General features: G+C 40.3%; 1 protein-coding gene across 1 annotated transcript; it reads right to left on the bottom strand.

Annotated features, from left to right (window-relative positions):
- Window positions 1–384: 384 nt before the first annotated feature.
- LOC138622638 (tetraspanin-15) lies at window positions 385–16,088 on the bottom strand. Its single transcript, XM_069701546.1, has 8 exons — window positions 15,724–16,088; window positions 10,601–10,786; window positions 9,816–9,890; window positions 9,552–9,647; window positions 7,497–7,613; window positions 5,205–5,255; window positions 3,875–3,991; window positions 385–1,683 (listed from the first exon to the last, which is right to left on the bottom strand). The coding sequence occupies exons 1-8, from the start codon at window positions 15,808–15,810 to the stop codon at window positions 1,348–1,350; spliced, it is 1,065 nt and encodes a 354-aa protein (XP_069557647.1). The 5' UTR covers window positions 15,811–16,088; the 3' UTR covers window positions 385–1,347.
- Between the last annotated feature and the right edge of the window lie 1,948 nt (window positions 16,089–18,036).

An 18,036-nucleotide genomic window follows, 5' to 3' on the forward strand; every position in this document is an offset into this window, starting at 1 on the left:
TATGATGAAGTATTACGTACCACTTGTATGCATACTACATGCAACAGTACGTACTTTTCACGGGTGGCTGCGGTATGTACTAAACGTGAAAAGAAATAGTATCTCGATTCGGAACAACGAGGTAATCGTAGCGCAAATCGAGTCCTTTGCGTTTTTACCTTAAAATGTCATGTTTTTACGTCGAAGTCGTACGTCCGACTTCTACGGCACATACTTCGTAAGGGTAGTACTGAAGTACGCACTGGAAGTAAAAAAGAAAAGAAAAAGTCATTCAAAAAGCTTCTACAATCTGTAATATTTTAGTTTGAAGTTGAAATTCGTGAAATTTTGTCATTATGTACGTGTGCAACGAGACGACCCCGGAGGGGGGGGGGGGGGAATCAGTAGACAAATTCAGCTTTATTGACAAGAACAGTAGTGCTGATACAAGGCAGGAGCTCGGGGGAAGCTCAAAACAGTGCATAACTCAGATACAAAAACGGTCACAGAGTTGCTTTTCACTGGATTTGGAGTCTCGACGACCTTTTCAGTTGTTCCTTTAAAAGATGGAAGGAATAAAAAGTTGGGTTTTTTTTGTTGAAAAAATGGAAAAGACTGAAGCCCCCCCTGATGAGAGCCTAACGTGTAGACTTTTTGAGTTTTTTTGTTGTTGTTCCCCCCCCCCTTTAAATTTACTTCATATACAGTACAAAACATGCATCCCATGTTATTCCACAACATCAGTCTTACAATGTACACTGATTGCACAAATTAAAAACCAAATAATACACAAACCGTATACATCCGTCACAGAAGATACACGCAAGACATACTTGGCTATTCCTATTTCTCCGACACTGAAAAAAAACAAACAAAAAAAAACATCTTTTCAAGCTACCATTAATTTATACACCAAATAGTACTGTCCTCTGACTATTGGGCTATTGTCAAAATAGCCTGAGGTAAGCTTTAGCACATGAGACATAGCTCAATTTCAAAGGCTAAAACTAAAAATATTCAATCAAATGTGATATAATGCCATAAAAATCACAAACAAGACCAAAAGAAGTGTTTGAAAAAAAAAAAAAAACAACAACAGGCCATTGTTCAGTTCAATTTCTCTGTAAACAAATTCATCAACAAAGTGGCAAAAGAACTTTTTGGGGGATCCCAAATGATCTCTTTGATCCGGTGACCGACACGCTCGACCGTTACGTAGTGTGACGAAACTCCCAACAAAAAAAAAAAAATGCAGTGATTACAATGACAGAAAGAAAAAAAAAAAGAAAAAGGCAAAAAGGCAAAGAATTATAATAATAATAATAAATAAAAAAATAAATAAAAAAACAAACCAAAAACAAGGAGCACTCAGTGTTCCCTTTTCTGCTTGCGGCCGATGTCCACCTCGTCCAGCCCGGTGGCCGACATGGACTGCTGCAGTTCTCGGAGCTGAGCGTGCGTGCGAGGCTGCTGCTTCTTCAGCTTGCGCAGGTGGACGTCGATCGGGTCGAGTTCGGGCTCGGCGGCGGGGACGGGCAGGTAGCCGCCGTCCCTCGGCAGACACATGCACCAGCCGGCGCCGGCCAGGTCCAGCTCGCCGTACTCGAACTCGGACTTCTTCAGCCTGAAGTCCACCATGTCGGCCGACTCGCTCATGTCCACCAGCAGGTTCCAGAAGGCGCAGCTCAGCATGATGCCCAGCAGCTGGGGGAGGGAAGGGGGGAGGGAAGGGGGGAGGGAGAGAGGGAGGTTAATGAATGACTAAACAATTATTTGCAATCAAGCAGCCCCTCCAGGATTTCCAATTTCCAAAATTGCGACTTAATTTGCCGAGTTTTACGTAACTTTTTTTTTTTTTTTGTGAAATTGTAGAAATTAGAAAGAAAAATGAGATTTTTTTTTTTCTTTGATAAAAATCACGCTGCACATCACAGAAATATTTCATTTCTAATCTTTTTTTTTTTTTTTTTACATTTATTTGTTAACCTTGGGCATAAAAGTGACAAAAAAAACAAACTTCATCAGCTGTCAAAATAAGAGCTTCAGATGCTTTAAATCACGTTCATTAAACACACACAAACAAACATGGCGCGTGTGTGAAATTATTTTAGCATGCAGTAATATGTAATCACTTCCACTGATGAGAAGAATCTAAGTAGACATTTTTAATGTGAAGACCACATTTACTGTAAAAATCCCGTCACTTCCGTTATTTGTGTTATTAAAGCGCGTTTTGTTTGAAAAACACGTACTTTATGCCGTTAAATCTTTCAGCACAGCTTCTGCTGACGGCTTTTTTTGCACACAAAAAAAAAAGAAATCGCAGGATTTAAATTTTTTTTTTTTTTAAATTGCAAGCTTTCGCAAATATTGCCGAGTTGTTGTTTTTGTTTTTGCATTAATTATTGCGATCGCACGGTTGCGATTTCTTAGAGGAACCGATTAGTCATGACAAAATAAGTATTTACCACAATTTACTTTTTGCCCTGAGATGACTTATGTCATATAAATAAAACTAAATAAAAAAATGTTTTGTCACTGACTAATTTATGAACCAAATAATAATTAAAGCACGAAGCCGATCAGCATTCACGACAACGTGCATGTTGGAGAGGAAAAAGAAGAATTTCTAAAACTGGTTCTGATCCCGGACCTTGTTTTTTTTTTTTTCTCTCTTTACAAAAACATTATAAAACATTCACTCTATAAATTTAAATTATTGATATGATATGACTGAATGTTTAACCGAAAACTGGGACTCCTGATTGATGTGACGACGCGTCACTCAGTCTGCGTAATAAAACGGATGTTGCAGAGTTCTTACCGCATAACAGATCAAAATTATTATTAGTATTTTTTTTTATTAGCGACAGTCAGCATGAGCTAAAAGTGAAAAGTTAACATGTGGATGTTTTTTCTACATGCAGTGAGAAACAGAGTCTTTTGTAAATCTGTTTTTTTTTTGTTTTTTTTAAGCCGACCTGGATGTCTGATGCCAAATAATCATTTTGCCGTATGGACTGATTTTCACTTTAATATGCAGCAAAATGAGCTGCATCACAAATGTTTTTGGTATTGGACCAAAGCACATAAAAAAAAAGGTTTATTTTAGCAGACTCGCATCCTTAAACATGCGCTCACATCGACCCCGATAACGATGTTTTACGACAGGACGGGGACGTCTCTAATATAAACCGAATTTGACTGAAACATTACGCAGGAAATTCACGTGTTTTTAATGATAGAAAATAAACAGTGAGGATGTCATTTAAAGGAAATAAGGAATCCTGAACAGAGAAAAAAAAAAAAAAACCTTCCACCATAAACCTGCAAGAATACGCGTTTTACTTTCAACTGGAGTTTCTCACACCTTGAATTTATTGTGGAGAATCGGTGGCGTTGGAGGGAACCAGTGTTGTTTATGCGGCTGTTTGAGAAAAGTAATTATTGTAATTACTTCCCTCCGAAAGGTCCTGAGACGACTCTAAATTTATGCAAAGGAAGATTTGTGGACGCCGTCGCGCGCAGGAGACAAATTCACCTTTACCGAAAAAAAAATTCAAGAAATAAAGAAGGCGCCAGCTGGAGAAAAACTGTCACGGAGCTGATAGGAAAGTTGTTGGGACACTTTTATAGTTACGCCACATTCAATTTGAGTTTTTTGGGGCGAATAATTAAACGGTTGAATCGGTTTGTTTTTATTTTGGCCGCGGCAACGCGAGGGAACGGAAACCATTCGCCAAGACGGGGAAATGAAAATGTGAATTGAGCGCCGGGTTTCCACGGGTGCGATAAACAGCTCCGGCTGGAGAGCCGCTTTTAGTTGAAAAGAGAAACGTCTAAAAACAGAGTTGGAGTTTGTTTTTGTTTTTTTTCCTTCTTTTTTTCCAATTACCTGCGGCAGCCCGACGGCGCAGCAGAGTGCGATGGTTATTCCAAAGTTGTCACTCATCCAGAGGTTGACTGCATGGATGCAGCCGCGCACGTGGATCTTCTCGTGGAGGTCTCCACGCTGATGCACAGACCGGGGGAGGGGGGGTGAGGGGAGGAGGTGAGGGGAGGAGGTGGGGGGGGGGAGAAAGAGGAAAGAGTTTCAATTTCTAAAGTCAAACTGAAGCTCGGTAAAAAACGAAAAACAAAAAACTAAATAATTTTTTTTTTTTTAAATGGTAAAAAAAAAAAAAAAAAGCAGGAACAAGTGAAGTTTTAAAAACTCCAATTTCAAGTAGAATTCATTCATTTTAAAAGTCACAAACGGGATCCCGGAGGACGATGAGAAAAAGCGAGGCGGTTCATTTTTGTAAATAAAAATTCATCCGATACCACGGAGCCAAAATCCTTAACTAACAGCCGATTCAGATTTACAAACGTATAAATAGGAAGCATCACTTTTCCTCCTCCGTACTAACGAAGCTTGTTCACGTCTTACGTCGCCACGGTAACTGCTAAGCTGCCTATAGAGCAGGTTGTGTGTGAGATAATTAGATCAAAAACGTATACAAAAAAATTAACGCCTACCGACGTGTCAATTCTCCCAGAAGATTTTCTCTGTGGAGGTCCGAGTGTTTATATACGAGATATAGATTTCATTTCATCGTGTTTATTTTGCGTTTTGTTTTTTGACTCACATCTTTCTAAAAACAGAGACTGACTGCAGCTCTGAAGCCTCGTGCTTGTTGACAGTTCGCCAATTTGCCACCTTAAAAATCAGAGTTTTTACATCCGTTTCCGATCTGAAATGATAAAAACAGTCACACGCGCCGTGAAAATACACCGAAAGAATACATGAATGAAATGAAATACACGGTCAGATATCGGAGGAGGTGACATTTAAGCCTTTGAACCTCGGCTACACGTCCACGCAGTTTCCGCCGGATCGCGCGTTTCCTCACATTTTTCTAAGAACGATCCTCGTTTGCGAAATACGTCAGAACACTTGCCCGCGTTTGCGATTGGTCAGGAGGCGGCAAGCCCCTCCCCCTTTTTATGCGAGCGCCGGTTTGAGTTGTCGACCAGCTTCGGGGTTTCGTTAAAACCCGATAACCGAACGTGATCCCCCCGGATGCGTTGGAGCCGCTTCGCAGCATTCGTCAATCAGTCCGTGTTTAAAAACACGCTAACGAACACGAGGTTGGATTTTATTGATTTTTTTTTTTTTTGCTGGAGTCGGCGGAAAAACAAAAAAAGCTGAGAAAAAACAAACAAACAAAAAAACAACCTCTCACCTCTTTATCCAGAGTCTGGTAGCCGCACAGGGTGTTGATGACGTCGCCCAACTGTGCACGGAGGAAGAGACGACATCGTAAGAGGTCGGGAGTTTAAACTGTTGCTGAACAAACTATTATCCACATTGGATCATCCTGACCACCCTCTCCACCTGCTGCAGGGACAGAGGAGGACGTTCTCCAAAAGATTCCTCCAGCTCCGCTGTCACAAGGACAGATACAGGAGATCGTTCCAGATACAGGAGATCATTCCTGATACAGGAGATCATTCCTGATACAGCAGATCATTCCTGATACAGGAGATCGTTCCTGATACAGGAGATCGTTCCAGATACAGGAGATCGTTCCTGATACAGGAGATCATTCCTGATACAGGAGGTCATTCCTGATACAGGAGATCATTCCAGATACAGGAGATCATTCCTGATACAGCAGATCATTCCTGATACAGCAGATCATTCCTGATACAGGAGATCATTCCAGATACAGCAGATCATTCCTGATACAGGAGATCATTCCAGATACAGGAGATCATTCCAGATACAGGAGATCATTCCAGATACAGCAGATCATTCCTGATACAGGAGATCATTCCTGATACAGGAGATCATTCCTGACACAGGAGATCATTCCAGATACAGGAGATCATTCCTGATACAGGAGATCATTCCAGATACAGCAGATCATTCCTGATACAGGAGATCATTCCTGATACAGCAGATCATTCCTGATACAGGAGATCATTCCAGATACAGGAGATCATTCCTGATACAGGAGATCATTCCTGACACAGGAGATCATTCCTGATACAGGAGATCATTCCAGATACAGGAGATCATTCCTGATACAGGAGATCATTCCAGATACAGGAGATCATTCCAGATACAGCAGATCATTCCTGATACAGGAGATCATTCCAGATACAGGAGATCGTTCCTGATACAGGAGATCATTCCTGACACAGGAGATCATTCCTGATACAGGAGATCATTCCAGATACAGGAGATCATTCCAGATACAGGAGATCATTCCAGATACAGGAGATCATTCCTGCCGACCGCAGTAAGACTGTACAATAACTCACCTCTGGCAAAATCCATCACACAACAATAACACTGTTGTCTGTGTTTCTTGGTTGTTTGTATATAATATATAGAGATATATACTGTACTGTATATACTGTGCATTTTATATTTAATATTTTTTACTGCTATTTTATTGCTTTTTATTATTCTATATTATCTTAATGCTTCCTGTATGCTGCTGTAGCGAAAAAGTTTCCCCTTGGGGATGAATAAAGTAACTACCTCACCCAACCTAACCGCCTCCTCTCGCCACGGAGAGAGAGCGCGCGGCAGCTCATGCGTGAACTTAAAACCTCGGCGAGGCGGCTGCAGGTGATAACGGCCCGGCGGGGTTCGGCCTCCAATCAGCTCCTCTTATCGCCGCGTCATTAATTTCTCCGGCGGCGGCGGCTCAGCCTGCTATCGGCGCTCCATCCTCCACGTGATAACCGGGCATATAGGAGGAGGATGGAGGTGTATAAAGTCTTCTTTATATATATGTATATATATATATATATAAATGTATATATCTTCAAGTCCGAAGTCTTTAAAAACATCCAGACGTGCTCACGTTTTGGGAGGTTGAGATTCCTGATGTTTCCATGCACAGTTTAATTAGCCTGAATAGGCAGATAAAGAGTTACTCGACGACATTTGAAAACATACACGACTGGTTATCTGCAATTGACAAGACTTCATACAAAAAACAAAAAAAGTTTCATAATTATTGAGGATTTAATTACCGGCTTATTTCCATTGTGATTCTCTAATGCGCTACGAGATGGCAGATTGTATAAAAAAAAAAGAAGAAAAAAAAAAAGTATCAAGCTCTTGAATTGAGTTGTGTAATGTTTCATATAGTGATTATAACGCATAAAAAGATGCTTGGAAGCAAATTAAAAATTGATCTATGTGTTTTTTGTTTTTTATAGTTACTTATATTTCGTAAAAATTCCCAGTTAAGTTTACTGTTTCAGTGCACCGATCACCAGAGTGGACATGTAACCTGTAAAATATCCTTTAAAAAAAAAAATACATATATATATATATTATATTAACTGCATATACATAAAGAATATCGGCCCCAAAACTCCGGGATATCGTTCCGGTTTCAATTTCCACCAAAATGGACCGAATGAAATAAATACTCCTTTAAAAAGAAGCAGTTCAAACAGCTGTTCCCGATGTTTTGTTTCCTCATCGATTAATAATGAGAATGATAACTCACTTTGCGCCGAACGCAACAGGTGTAAGGAACCCCGCAGGCCAACGGGCCGGTGCCGTTGCAGAAGTGGTACTGGTTGACTCCCCAGTCTTTATACTCGTCTCCTCCGCAGCAGGAAAACTGGAGAAATCAGAAAATCTGGCGTTACGATATTAAAACGGAGATAAAAAAATTAAAAATTAAAAAAAAAAAAAAAACCTCCATGTGAAGCCTGCAGAGTTTCTGACAACGAGCTACAAAAGGTGACCGTTTTTCACAGAGAAAATCTCAAATCAAGCCCCCGATGTACGAAAAGACCCCCCCTTCCCCCCCCCGAGACGGCGGAAGGGCAACCTCTGGTTCCTGTGAGCGCCCGACCTCCGCCGCATGCTGCCACGCCGGACCCCACACACATGGTTTTGCAGATAAGACATTCTTACAAGCGGTGGAGATAAATAAGAAATGAAAGGAGAGCCACGAAGCCAGGAGGCAGGATTTGCTGCTCTCTCCAAAAACAATGATAAAGAAACGCACACAAAGCATCTCCGCGACAGAAAAAGGCTCCAAACTGGGGGAAAAAAATCACAGTTAAAAAGGGAACGTTTTAATTTAAAGACACCGAGTCTGTCGTGCAGAATCTTCACTGGTTCAGTTTCACTGTTTATTGCACAGCAGAAATAAAACTCTCTATCTTTTGTTTTCATTCATGCTCCCGATAGGGTAACTTTTTACATTTTCTATTCTTTTGTAGATCCCGCATCGTGTATTTGCAGCTCCGGAAATGTAAACAAACGCTTTATCTCTCTCTTTTTTTTTTCTTCTTCTTCTTCTTTTTTCCCATTTGAAAAAAAAAAAAAAAAAAAAGAGACCTGAAAGATTTCCTGCAGGTCTGTTTTTAGTTTTTTTTTTTTTTAGAAGAGTCTCTTTCCAGCTCCACAAACGATGAGTAATCACATCGTGTGTGTGTGTGTGTGTGTGTGTGTGTGTGTGTGTGTGTGTGTGTGTGTGTGTGTGTGTATGTGTGTATTGTGTGTTTGTGTGTGCACGTGTGTCCACCTGACACATCAGGTAGAGAAAACTAGTCGGGTCGGATCACCGTCACGGCTAACACATCTAGGAATTGCCCAAAAAAAAGCCCCACAGTCCTCGTCTCAACGGAGAAGTCAGGATGTTGTGAAGTGATAACGGACCAGATCGGTCGGATAAAAGCAAACGAAGGACTTCAACCGTTTGATCTCATTTCTATTTATCACAACAAATCAACATCTGATCACGTCGTCATTTTTACAATAACTCCTCGTGTTCGGGCTTCTTTCACACATTTTGACACCTCGACTCTGATAATGGTTTCTGATACTTTTTGTTTTAATATAAAATGTAATAAAATCCAGTACAAATCTTTTGTTTTTATAAAATTGTAAAGGAGAAATTAGTAACCGTGGTTATTTTCTGTGGCAAAAATGTAGGTCCGGGCACTTCAAGCAAAAAAATACAACTCAAAATTCACTATTTGAAACTATTTGATTATTAACCAACTAGCTTTGGTCGAATTATATACTGTTGCTATTTTCTAAAATATTATTTTTATATATCTTATTTTATTGTATACGTATCTGTAATTTTTTTCTTATTGTGTGCACCTTTTCTTTTTTTTAACAACTATTTCCAATAGTCAAAAAAACCTCGCCCCATCAGTAGTCGCTACAATTTACAGACGTTCCCTAAACACCTCGCAAGCAAGCTATCGCCAGATGACAGCGTGGATTGAAGATTATGAATTATGAGCGGGTGATTTTTTTATCTACCCGAGTAGAGCCATATAACCGAGATGTGGTCAACTGCCGCGGCTCGCCGACGCCGACGAGATCCACTCGCGCGTAAAACGTAGCAAAAGTTAACAGACGTCGCCACGGCAACGAATTTGGTATCGCATGACAAGCGGTTTTAATAATATAAAATATCGGCGCAATTCAGTGCCGTTAAATTCTCTTAATTTTAACAGTTTTTAAAAACATCTAAAAAAAAACCCACCAAAAACCCACATTATGTTCATATTATCCAAGTGAAGCATCGACCTACCTTCTCCTGCACGTAGTCCAGGATGTTTTTGAAGTCGAGGTCGTCGTAGTAGTGTTTGATTCCTTCTCGTATGCTGCTCTGAAACAAGGCCGACGTCTGGAAAAAAACAAAACAAACAAACAAACAAACAAACAAGCGAGGCGGTTGGTCATTTTTTTTGTTTTTTTTTAGCTGACGAAGACGACGCCAGTCAGAAAATACAATGGAAGTCGTGACTCGCTGTGATAATGTGGAGATGTACGCGATGTCGGATCAAACGCTCACCTTGTTCTGGAAGATGAGCGCCGTGGTGAGAGCGACGGTTTGGAGGAGCAGCAAAACGCAGAGAACGCAGAGGAACTGTGGAACATAACAAGAAGAACATATTCAGCATATAATAAACAAAAAACGATGAACTACTTCCAAAAAAAAACACGATTGAGATTTCAATCGATGAAACGACTGGGTTTTGTTTTTTTATTTATCGAATATTTGCTGATTAAAATGGTAGGAAACTGAATTAAATATTTATCGTGTACATTTTCCCCCGTTAACCAAAAACAATTTCTTCATCCTCTTCATCAAAGCATAAGCAAAAAAAAACAGTGCACTGACTTTCCAACTGTTAATCCCCTTTTTTTTTTTTTTTTTTCCAGTTCAGGTTATTTAGTTATAGTGAATTAGATGTCATATCTAATTCACTGCCTTTGAGCTTTTTTTTTCTGTTATAGCAGTTGTGCCTTTATGTTTGAGGAGAGAGAAAAAAAAAAAAGGGGGCATCAATGCGATTGCTGGTTTAAATGTTTTATGAATCGCTAAAAAAAACAAAAACAAGTTACATTTACCCACAAACATGTTTGAGCATGTTAACAGAAGTCCCGCCCCTTTTTTATTTTATTTTTTTTATTAATCACATCCTTCAAACATGAAACAAGATATAAGAAGTTCCCCTTAACTAGGAAAGAGTTAAACATGCATACATGATTAAAAAAAAGAAAAAAGAAGACCTGCAGACAAACACCCCCCCCCCCACACACACACACCCCTTCCCCCACCCTCCTCCTCCTCACCATGTGCAGCAGCGTCTTGTTGTCCCTGAGGGATCCCACCATGCCCACCAACGACACGGTGAACATCACCAGCCCCAGCAGGATGAGCACCACGGCGGGCGCCAGGAAGAGACCCTCCAGGGTTCGATTCTTCTGCCGCTCCACTTCGGCGTAGACTCCCACACACAGCACGCACAGCCCCATCAGCTGGGAGACAGGAAGCAAAAAGGGGGAGGACACGGTTTCACCGGAGGAAGACAAACTTGTCTTGGGAGCGATTTTTTTATTTATTTTTTAATATTAAACCGCTTCAGAAAGCCCAACAGCAGCGAAGCCACGAAGCCGCTCGGGTTGTTTTCCGAGACACCAGGTGGGGTTTTTCTTTTTTCTTTAATATCTGCAGGGTTGTGCACCGTGGACTCCTCCCCCTCAGGGTCGGACCGTCAACACCGAGCTCTACCGGGACTTTCTGAGGGGGAAAAAAAACATTCGCTGCAAACTATCTGAACTGCGGCGTCGTTGAACTTTCTCCGTCGTGACTGCTCACGTAATGTTTGAAAAGGTGAGTTTCTCGGTTCTTGGTCCCTCTTGACTTTGTTTTTTTTTTTCCTCCCCTGAATGAAGTTTAATCTCAGGAGAACCAGAACGAATCACAGACGGTGACTCGAGATACTGAGAGAACAGAACTTCCTGTTAGCCATATTTAAATAACGTGGTTGTTATACACACGTTTTTAGTTTAATCAAATTTGAGCAGTTTTTAATTTAATTTCCATCTTACTCTACTTTTTGTATGTACTGTGCATTTTTACATTTTTTTATATTTATAACTTTACAACCTCAATTTTTACTCTGTAATTTGTATTTCTTTTGCCCTATCGTTCATGTTGCTTTAACATAATCTATCTATCTATAGTCTTTGAACATTTTGATCACACCTGGTTTATACTGTAGATTTTTTTTTAAATTTTATTTTATTTTTTATCTTAATCCTTACTGCTGCTAGTTGCTGTACAATTTCGTCATTTTAGTCAAACTTTCTCTTGAAAATCAGAATAAAAAAAATGTAAAGACAAGAAGTGGCTGAATGTAGATGGTAAATTTCTCTTTTTCACAATAAGTTTTAGCCACCAAAGAATAGTTTAATCCACCTTTTTTAAAAACAGACTCAGATTTTTCATTGCAAAAGGGACAAAAGCAGTTTTTTTTTGTAAATATCCCATTTGAGGAAAGACTCACTGAACATCATTTATTCCTCCACAGGGAACTAAAACGCTCCTTTAAAGATCCAGACTAATACGATGTTTATTTTAAGTGGATTTGTTGCTTCTTAAGAAAGGTTGAGACGCCAGTCTTTAAAAACTGCAGCCGTATCCACTTACTGGATTTATTAAACGGATGGACGCGACCTCCCTGGTCGCAGGAGGCGGAGTCATGAAAACACCTGATTTCACAGTGCAACAAACTAAAAAAAAAAAAAACATGTTGGGAGCAGAGGAAGGCTTTAAACAATGTCAAATTAAAAGAAATTAAATGTCCTCAAAAAAAAAAAAAATAAATAAATAAAAAAGGGTCGATTTTGTTTTAAAGCTCAAATGAAGCCACTTGACGTTTTTTTGTTTTGCCGCGTTTGGTTTCCACAACGACGGCGATCCTGCAGAGGAGGCGCCGACATCGGCACAAATCGGCCCGGCGTTCAGCTTCTCTCATCATTTCTTCGATCGAATCAAATCAGAACTGGATTAAATCACCAGTCACACATGGCAGGAAATGTTCTCTTCAGATATTTGTGGGTCTGCATGCAACACGAATGACTTAGTGTCCTGAATTTACAGCTTCGGCTATCCCTGGTTTCAGGAGTCGCTCGGGTTACGTTGTGGGGTGAAAAAAAAAAAAGGACTATTAGGGCACAGAAGAAATGGATGAGATCTAGATCCAACAACTTAAAAAAATATATATATATTGTGTGTCATTATTACATAAGACCCTACTAGTGTTTTTCTACGGATGCATCCAAGATAAAGTTGCATTTTTGGGTCGCAACACTAAACTCGCTGTATGTCTTAAATAAAATAAATGAGTTATGCTGAACATATTAGAAAAATCTTTTTTTTGTGTGTGTTAAATGTAATCAGATGAAATTTTGAGACAAACTCCCTCTTTGGTTAAACAACTCAATAACCACTGGCTTATTACGTCATTGTGATTATTTGATTTGACAGCAATCATTTTACATAATCGTTAGAGACATTTCCATTTATCTGTATATAAAAAAATAATAATAATAATAAACGAAACCAACAGAAACGTCCTATTTCCGTGTCAGTTTCTAACATTTGCGGCTTCTTCTGCTGCAGGTTTTTGCCTTTCGGCCTTTTGGGTGTTTCTTCGTGAGCTGCTTTGGCTTTTCCAAAACTAGTCTGAGTGCTCGAGCACGTGTTTGACAAAGTAGAGAGTTTTGCACCCGTGTTTCTATTTAATGAAAGTGCCACAAAAAGGGAAGTAAAAAAAAATAACAATTGTTTGCTTCCCTGTTATTGATTTTCAATTAGAAACGGACTCAATCTGCCTTAAGTGTCCACTTCAACTCCATTTACTGCTAAACAACCTGAATATAAAGCACCGGCAGATAGGCAACCTTTGGCTCCGTTCCCTCATCGAAATGTCAACATTGACCTTGACAAGACAAGGACGACAGAACGGACTTCACGGGATCTGAAGCCTCGAGCGCGCGTATTTGACGGGAAGGGTTTGAGCATTTTTACATTTTTCAACGAAACATTCTCAAATGCAAACAATTTGTGATTGTTTTTAATTACCGCACTCGTGTACAATTTTTCAAACATTTAAAAGAAAAGCCTCCCGCCCTCCTGAAACAACGGCGGGGGAAACACTGCACATTTTGGCTTCCATCAAAAGCCGAGAACTGGTTCCAAATTCCCCAAATTGGTTGCGGATGACGACCCGGTAACTGTTACTGTGGAGCCCCTGCAGTGCCCCTTTTTTTTTTTTTTTTTTTTAATGTAATACTCTAAACCAATGTTGCATGTCACTGCTTGTAATGTGTGGTGTCGTATACTAATTATTGTATAGTTGTAACTAACATTCAGAAACCAACCTAGCAGCCAGATTTATTCATATTCCCCCTGGGGGAGGTTGAGCGATTCCTATTAGACACCTGCAGCTTCATTCCCCGTCATTAAGAGTCCCAGCAAAATGACATTAACCAAACTTAACGTTACCGCAGCAGACGATAGCTTTAATTAAGTCTCTGTAGCTAGCTGGAGGGCCGAAAAGGAGCTCTTTGTGTGTCGAGCCGAGCCGGGCCACGCTGTCCTAAATCACAGCAGAGGGAAGAGGCGGATCATCCGAAACGGGTCTCCGGAGAGCTAATGGAATCAAAGTGCTGCTGTTTTTGGAGTCATACTCGATAGTGTGCTTCAGGGGGTACGTATCCCACCAAACACAGCCCGGTCGGGCCGATTGGCGGTGGTGGCGCAAATTGATCCTTATTCCGACAATGTTTTCAGGGAATAAAGTGGTATAGATGTGATATAGTGGAAGACAGACAGGCAAAACACAGAGGTTAGTAAGAGGAAATAAAAAAAATTAAAAAAAATTATAATTAAGGCGGAGAATGACTCGTCTTTACTACATAATGACGTGGCAAGAAATGGACTAAACTCGTCCAGCATTTTTAAGAGGATGCCAGGTCCGCGACAAACTGCAGTAGCTGAAGGAATAGCAGCCACCAAAGTTGACCAAATTCATTAACTGAAGTGGTCGTAGGTCAGTGCTGCTTTATAAAAGAGAGCCGTGTTATGAAATATCCAATTTTGATGCTTGAATCGAGGCCAATTTTCTAACATTATTGTTTATATTGAATACTTCTTCTTTCTCGGTTTTTTTTTTTTTTAAAGTTCTCTGTTTTAATCCCCCAAAATAGTTTTATATTGCTTATTACTAACCGCATTATACTATTTTATACGCCTTTGTTCTTAACCTTGTTGTTAAGCACTTTGAGCAGCGTTTTATGAATGAAAAGTGTTGTACGAATACAACGCATTATTATTATTATTATTAATATCCCATTCAAACCAGTCTGAATACACCAATCAGTTCACCTGCTGCAGCCTAAACTTACCACAACACTGAAATGGGCAGTGAAATTCAAATTAAAAAAAAAAAAATTGCAGCTAAAAGTGGGGGATCATTTGTAATAATATCTCCGAGCTGGAAAACTGGTCAAATTACAAATCAACAACCAATAATTAACTGTCTGCGAGCAACTACTTGATATTATTACTACTCTATTACTGCTACAAGTACCAGTGAGAAGAGGAAGACGCTGACTGGCACGTTAAAGCCTGCTCGCATTTTCTGTCGGCAAACAATTTACCCGAGCGACCATCCCTTTAACTGGATCCAACGCCCTGCACCACCTCGTTAGCCGGCGATCGCTGTGCATCGTTTCTAATCATTAATATCTCGGTATATTGTTATATATATATATATATATACACACAATATATATATATAACAATATACCATATATATATATATATATATGTATATATATATATGCACGGTGTCTTAACTGATCGTGAGCCATGCACGCCTGCTAAGCTAGTACCCAGAGAATTCCACACACCAAAGCCCATTAAAAAAAAACGCGACAACTTAATACTTCATCGCTGAACATCAAATGTACAACGTTGTGATGGTGTTTAAACGACCTATTCTTGATTGATACGGTTTGCTGGTAAATACGGCGCGTGTGCCGTCCAACATAGCTTTCGATATAATCTCAGATCGACCTCGTCGTGATGCTGTTTTGGTGCAAGTCTGCAGGAGGTCGAGGCAAACCAGCGATTTAAAATGAAATCGTAAACGAAGGAGTCGCGGCCTTTGTTTTAGGGTGCACGCCGAATTGGAGCCCGGACGATGCAGATTCATAATGCGGCTTAAGTTGTATTCCTAAGATTTTCCTACGTGGCTGTAGCGGACGACGCGTTTAAACCCGAGCGTTTTGAATGGAAGTTTGGAAAACGCGTCGCGGGGCGGTTCGCCGTCTCCGCGCGATTAGCAAGACTTTTGCAGCTCAAAGCGACTTCACCGCGAACAAGAAATGCGCCGCGAACTCACCGAGAAGAGCATCGAGTAGATGTTTAAGGTGAATTTGATGAAGTAGTAGAAGTGGTTGGTTTTCCTCATTTCGGAGTAGGGCGGCATGGCTGCTCCGCGGCGACCGGAGCGAGCTGACGGGGCCGAGCTGGCGATCCTCCCGTTGAGTTCGGGCGATATCCCCAAAAACAAAAAATGATATTAATGAAAAATAAAACACTATGAATGAAATAGAAAACACTTTTAAAAGGAGCTAACGGAATTTTAAATACGTAGCAGCTCTCATTTCTCACATACTATTGTGGGTTGCCACCGAAACCAAAAAAAAAAACACCCCACTTCCGGTCGGTCCACGCTTTGTTTTGACTACATTCTTAAAGGGGCAGTGCACCTCGTTATTTAACCTTGTTTACCTGCTACAAACAGACAACTTTGGATTTACTTCAAAGTCCCATAATTGTTACGTAGGCTACAATTTTAGAAAACGATGTCAATATATTACCAGTTTAAATTAATTATTAATTTATATTATTTTTTTTAAAGTATTAATTTGGCCATTATGAGAAACAGGTAAGGGGGAAAAAAAATATCTACCTTTGAAAAAAGAAATACAAAAAAAATGTAAATGGTGGAAAAAGTATTTTGAACCTTTACTCCCTTACAAGTAAAAGTCCTGTATGAATAATCCTACTTAAGTAGACGCACAGAAGTATTAGTGTCAATATGTAGTTAAAGTACTAAAGTAAAAACAGCTGATTCGATCCCTGTGACTGATATATGATTAAATATGACATCATTAGATTTATTTAAGGTGAATCGTTAGTGTGTCTGCAGCCTAACCCTATTGTTGTAACTGGTGCAGCTGTAGCTGGTTTAAACTACTTTATATCCAGTTATATATCCAGGGACAGCAGATAAATGTGATGGGTCGTCAGATGATTTAGTTTTTGGACTTTTTCCTCTAATCTTTGATTTTTGCCGAGACATCAGGTCATTTGGAAAAAAAATTTGAGGGAAAAATGACCATTCGGTGGAGCTGCAAAAATCTCAGACATCTGAAATGTGACCCCGACTACACACTACTTTTTGTAAGACGTCAGGTTGGAAACCACTGGTTTAATCAAATGAGTTTTATTTTTAAAAACGTGTTATATTATCTACCGTGTCAAATCGTCATGTTGAAAATAACTAAAGCGAAGCATATACTGCATACTGAGCCACTAAGAGTATTTGTACTACTTCTCGCACAGCTAATCCCTGCTCTTGCTCCAAGTTGCGTCAGTTGTTGCCGCCGCTCGTTACTTGTTGGATATATTTGGCGTCCTCATGACATTACTGATGCATTCACAAATAGTTTGACACACTTGCTAAGCTGGCCATGTGCGAGATACCCCATACGATCGTCTGGAGAGTTTCTCTCCTCGCCTTCAGAAGACTGTTTGTCCTTTTTCAGTTCCAGTTCCTCGTCATTTACTCCGTCCCGGAGCAGAGCTTGTTTACATTTCGGGTGAAGTGCAACCTCACGCGCTTGCATCAGTCATCAGTTTACATCCAATCAATGGTTGCAGTCCTTTCAACCAGTGTCGTCCTCTCTCATATGCAAACATTCACACTTAGTGTCTCCTCGCCGGCTGTCCCTGATCTCTGACCTCGGAAGTCACGAGGGAGGGGGCAAGAGGGGAGGGGTGGTGGGCAGGTTGATCAAAAAGACAATTTCTCTACAAGGACGGATGAATAATCATGTTATCATCCAGCGGCCTGCAATAAAGACCCACGGTGACAAACCTCATCTTTCTGAAGGCTTCTCTGAGCCATCAGCATATTAATCGATCTTTGTTTGAAGGAATTAAACCCGTCACCCGACTCTGACGCTCGTTCATCGATTGAAAAAAAAAAAACAACACACACACACATCTTCCACAAGTAATTGAGTTGAGGCATGTAGAGGAGCCGTTTCGTCCGAGCCACTAGAAAAGCCAATCAGTACGAAAGAAATCAGAAATAATATTTTAAATTCAGAAGTGTTTTCATGCCTCCTCTACCCCCCTCCAGGTCCCTCAGGATCCTCTGCCAGACCGGGGGACAGTTCGCAAGCGCCTGAATTGAGTTTCAGCGCAAAAGTCTGGCTCATTTCTTGTGTTAAGTCATCTGAATCCGGCGCTTCCTCCGCCAGCCAGCTCTCCACATTTCAAACCAAACACACACACACACACACACGGACACGCTGATGTTCGTGGTGACGACGAACTCTGTGGGACAATTATATAAAGTTTCACATTGAAATCTAAATTAAAAAAGTGTATTTATGTTAAATAAATTCACGATGCTCGATAC

This window comes from Brachyistius frenatus, unplaced genomic scaffold (genome assembly GCF_029030835.1).
Source record: "Brachyistius frenatus isolate BFR_SWC_R1_liver_20210118 unplaced genomic scaffold, ASM2903083v1 Contig_37, whole genome shotgun sequence".
NCBI classification, from domain to species: domain Eukaryota; kingdom Metazoa; phylum Chordata; class Actinopteri; family Embiotocidae; genus Brachyistius; species Brachyistius frenatus.

Excerpts from the sequence above, each read along its gene's own strand:
- LOC138622638 (XM_069701546.1), bottom strand. The coding sequence starts at position 15,810 with ATGCCGCCCTACTCCGAAATGAGGAAAACCAACCACTTCTACTACTTC. Across the intron at positions 10,787-15,723 it reads TCTACTCGATGCTCTTCTCG|CTGATGGGGCTGTGCGTGCT; the intron begins GTGAGTTCGCGG and ends CCTGTCTCCCAG. Across the intron at positions 3,992-5,204 it reads ACCAGACTCTGGATAAAGAG|CGTGGAGACCTCCACGAGAA; the intron begins GTGAGAGGTTGT and ends TCTGTGCATCAG.